Source organism: Nerophis ophidion, linkage group LG13, assembly GCF_033978795.1.
Source record: "Nerophis ophidion isolate RoL-2023_Sa linkage group LG13, RoL_Noph_v1.0, whole genome shotgun sequence".
Classification (NCBI taxonomy): Eukaryota; Metazoa; Chordata; class Actinopteri; order Syngnathiformes; family Syngnathidae; genus Nerophis; species Nerophis ophidion.
Window position 1 is genome coordinate 46,968,877 of NC_084623.1, and position 5,000 is coordinate 46,973,876.

At 37.6% G+C, this 5,000-nt stretch overlaps 1 protein-coding gene across 4 annotated transcripts in view; it reads right to left on the reverse strand.

Moving 5' to 3' along the window:
* Window positions 1–666: 666 nt before the first annotated feature.
* LOC133564652 (gastrula zinc finger protein XlCGF8.2DB-like) overlaps window positions 667–5,000 on the reverse strand; it is a 5,901-nt gene continuing 1,567 nt past the window's right edge. For 2 of the 4 annotated variants that reach the window (XM_061919112.1, XM_061919114.1), the window contains one exon: window positions 667–1,964. In XM_061919112.1, coding sequence (XP_061775096.1) covers window positions 783–1,949 — 1,167 coding nt within the window. In that variant the 5' untranslated portion in view covers window positions 1,950–1,964 and the 3' untranslated portion in view covers window positions 667–782. Of the gene's footprint in view, window positions 1,968–5,000 lie in introns of all 4 variants that reach the window. The other 2 variants (XM_061919110.1, XM_061919113.1) reach the window with 1 other exon arrangement.

Below are 5,000 nucleotides of genomic sequence, written 5' to 3' on the forward strand. Positions count from 1 at the left end.
ATAAATATATATAGTATAATATGTAAACATATACATATATACATACATGTATATACACATATATATACACATATATATATATACACATGTATGTACATATTTACACATGATGTACCTCATCTTCATATATATATATATATATATACAGTATATATACATATATATACATACATATATATTATATATATATATCTCCTGATGATTGAGGGAACCCCTCATGAAACAGTTCTGTAGAGATGAAGTAGTCTTGTGATTTTTCCCACACATACATATATATATATATATATATATATATATATATATATATATATATATATATATATATATATATATATATATATATATCCTGATGATTGAGGGAGCCCCTCATGAAACAGTTCTGTAGAGATGAAGTAGTCTTGTGATTTTTCACACACACACATACATATATACATACATATATATATATGTATATATACATATATACATATATATATATATATATATATGTATATATATATATATATATATATATATATATATATATATGAAGATGAGGTACATCACCTCGTCTTGGTCATTTGAAAAGTAGCTCGTCTGCTGAAAAAGTGTGAGCACTTATGATGTACACACAACAATGATGTCACATTATACAAGTATGTGGCGGCGTTGTTAGAAAGTCAAAAGTTAAGGTTTGTACAGTTTATTTCAAATCCTGCAGTTTCATTTGGTGCTGATGTTCTCACTTGTGTTTCTAACACTGGCACTTTTTGAAGAAAGTATTTCATCATGCTGACTGCAACTCACACTTTCGCAGCAGTGTGTGTTCTCATGTGTCTTTTCAGATCACAATTGAGTGTAAAACATTTACCACAGCTTGAACAAGAAAACGGTTTTTCACCTGTGTGTGTTCTCATGTGTCTTTTCAACGCATCTTTTCGTACAAAACCTTTGGCGCAGATTGAACAGGAAAAGGGTTTTTCACCAGTGTGTATGGTCATGTGTTCTTTCAAATCACTATTTCGTATAAAACCTTTAGCACAGATTGAACAGGAAAAAGGTTTTTCGCCGGTGTGTATTCTCATGTGTGCCTTCAAACCACAATTTACAGTAAAACATTTACCACAGCTTGAACAAGAAAAATGTTTTTCACCAGTGTGTGTTGCCATGTGTCTTTTCAAATGATTCTTTACTGTAAAACCTTTAGTGCAGATTGAACAGGAAAAAGGTTTTTTACCAGTATGTATTGTCATGTGTGCTTTCAAATCACTATTTTGTGTAAAACCTTTATCACAGATTGAACAGACAACATGTTTTTCACCAGTGTGTGTTCTCATGTGTCTTTTCAAATGATTATTTTGTGTAAAACTTTTACCGCAGCTTGAACAGGAGAACGGTTTCTCACCAGTGTGTATCCTCATGTGTCTTTTCAAATTACGACAATGATTAAAAGTTCTTCCACAGTGAGAACATTCAAAGTGTGTGTTGTCAGTGTGACAAGTTGTATCAGCTTCAAAGTATTCATTATCGGTGTCAGGAGAGTGTGACGTCGTGTCATCACTATCGGATAGTGGAGCTAAAAGTTTGTCTGCTTGTGATCCTCCACAGTGGTCTCCATCAGCTTCTGTTGTCATGTGTTGAGTTGAGCTGCTGCTTGGAGGCTCAACCTCTCTCTTCTCCTCACTTTCACTTTTGACCTCATCATCTTCACTCTTCAAAATGACACAAGTGAATGGAATCTTGGGGACATCAACCTCTCCATACTCTCCATTCTGACTGATGATCTGTTCCTCCTTTTCCTCTTTAAAAAGAGGGGGATGTAGCTCCTCATGTTCCTCTTTAAAGTGTGGGGGGTGTAGTTCTTCCTCTTTAATGTGGGGTTGTCGCGGCCCCACATTCTCCTCTTTAATAGGATCTGGTTCTTCTTCTTCCTTTTTAATAAAGGGGGGCTGTGGTTTCTCCTGTTCCATCCTGAAGGTTCACTCCTGCTGTTCAGGAAGAAGACAAATACATGATTACCATGGGACAATTTGTGTGTATAATTAAAGCTGCTTTGGCTGCTGCCCCCGCTACCCAAACCTGGATAAGCGTTAGAAGAAGGATGGATAGTAGCTACTATTAGCAAACAGATAGACTTACCAATTCGGCGTAATATCTTAAAGGCCTACTGAAACCCACTACTACCCACCACGCAGTCTGATAGTTTATACATCAATGATGAAGTATTAACATTGCAACACATGCCAATATGGCCTTTTTAGTGTGAATACATTTTAATCAGAAGGGTTCAATCTTTCTCCTGTGCAAGTTTGAAGCTGACACGACAAATGCGCTCAGAGGAGATAATTTTTCAAAAAAGGTGACAGGTTTTTCCAAAAGTTTTGTTTTGAAGGGGTAATTGCCAACTGCCTGTTGATTTTTGCTGAAGGATGTCAATTATTAAAATGTAGGTCTAGGTGAGACCTACATAGAAGTTTTTGTTTCATGTCTGTCCAATATTCCTACCCCAAGTTACAAGCAGTTTTGTATGTGTTTTCTTCCTAGGAGCAGTTTTTTCTGTGTTTTATTCCTAGGGGGCACTAGAGCGCAATTTTGAGTTTTGGGGTTTGGTTTTTTGTATTGGAACACAGTTTTTGCCAGTCCTGATGTGTGTGTCTAGTTTGATGAGTTTTGAAGCATTTTAAGGGGGTCAAATTAGAGCTCAAAGAGGCAAAAAGGAAATTTTTTAGGAAAATGTTGTTTTGAAGGGGTTTTTGCCTACTTCCTGTTGATTTTTGCTGAAAGAAGTGAGTGTGTCAAATCTAGGTCTAAGTAAGACCTACATAGAGGTTTTTTGTTTCATGTCTCTACAACATTCCTAACGGAAGTTACAAGCAGTTTTGTCTTTAATTTTTCCTAGGGGGGCGCTAGAGCGCAATTTAGATTTTTGGGGTTTGGTTGTTTAATAAGTTGGGAAGGTTTGCCATACCGGTGTAAAATTTGGTGAGTTTTGAAGCATGTTAAGGGGTCAAATTACAGCGCGAAGGTGCGGAATAATAATAAAGAAAGAAACAATAAAACCTTACAGATACAATGTCCCAATAGGGACATTGCGCTCCCTAAATATCCTCTCCTTTGTGTGTTTAGTTTTACAGTAACTTCAATTGTAATATCATTAACAACCTTTTGAAGCTAAACTGTCCACGACGCGGCCACAAACACGCATTGCATGATGTTCTCATAAATCATCGAGCTGCTACAATGCATTCTGGCTGACTGTTGCAACACATCGGACATGTTCCAGCATCCAACATCACTTTCCTCAACCATGAGTCCATGACCATCACCGCTCGTCTGCGACGGGAACCAACAAGCCAAATAATAGTAATTGAAGTAGGCCTGGGCGATATATCCATTTTATAAATAAATAAATGATAAATGGGTTGTACTTGTATAGCGCTTTTCTACCTTCAAGGTACTCAAAGCGCTTTGACACTACTTCCACATTTACCCATTCACACACACATTCACACACTGATGGAGGGAGCTGCCATGCAAGGCGCCAACCAGCACCCATCAGGAGCATCCAGTTTAATCGATTTTGGTTCTCCTCTTGCTCCGGCACACGTTTTGCCCCTGAGGAGTTTCCGTAGCTTGCGTAGTCACATTACTTCCTTAGCGGCACACATAGCAAAACATGAGAGCGAGACGTTTCTTCCCCCACTTATACTGGACATTTATACTGCCATCTGGTGGTGTCAGAAGAGTATAACATACAATGGAACTCGGAAAAAAAAGTGTAAAAATAAGAATTAGCACGTCACTAAACATGAAGTACACGTTTGTTACTTATGAACTAAGTACATCATATCAAAAGATGATTCTTAGTTTTTATTTTAATTAGAGTCCAATAAGCCCATATAGCAAAGAGAAATGTGGAATGGTCTGAAACTTAAACTGCAAACAAACTGGTTTTAGTACAAAAGTTTTATTTACCCATCTTCAAAAGTACAAGTTGGATTGGATTGCAGACAGCATCCTCCGAAAGATTCACAATCAAGCAAAATCATGCAGATCATATCAAATATTGGTCTCCTGGCCTTTTATATGTTTCCCTCATGTGTCAAGGCCTAGTTGTTTTGCAACTGCTGGCTCCAAAACAACGGTGGATCCCTTAGCCATAACAAACAGTCAAAACATTTCTTAGAATGGTCAGAGCGACCACAAACTCAACTTTCCCAAACATATGCTCAGCAGTGGTTCAGAGGCTTTTAGACAGACTTTCTTTTTGGACTAAAACAGACACAAAATATAGTATACAGGTCAGAAATGACACTACAAAAATAAAAAAAAACATGTAAACAAACAGCTTGGGCCTTAAGAGGTTGTTAATATGACATGTTATTATAGTTGTGTCTGTTAATACATTTATATACACTTACAGCATGCATATACAATATTGTTGGACGTTTTTAAAGCGCTTTGTAGGCAGAATAGATCAAAGTAACCATTACCATGAATTAATTTATGTGGACCCCTACTTAAACAAGTTGAAAAACTTCTTCGGATGTTACCATTTAGTGGTCAATTGTACGGAATATGTACGGAACTGTGCAATCTACTAATAATAGTTTCAATCAATCAAACCTCCATTGTTATTAGGGCTGGGCGATATATCGATGTACTCAATATATTGCGGGTTTGTCTCTGTGCGATATAGAAAATGACTATATCGTGATATTCGAGTACACGTTCTCACGCAGTTGCTTTTAGCTGCTGGCATTACTCTACAGGCTCTTCCCACTCCTTCTTGTGTCTCCTTCTCACAGACAGCAAGCGCACCTTCTTACACACGTCACACACTGTCACGTCATACGTCACATACATATGTGCCCTCGCGGAACAAAGAGGTAGCAGCATGGGTGACGTTCGCTGTGTTGCGAGTGGTAATACGAGAGAAAGAACGTGCCAATCTGGTAACAAATGAAGGAAGAATTAATTCCCAAGAAAAACAGCAGGGGGTCTGTCGTCTGGCGGTGATT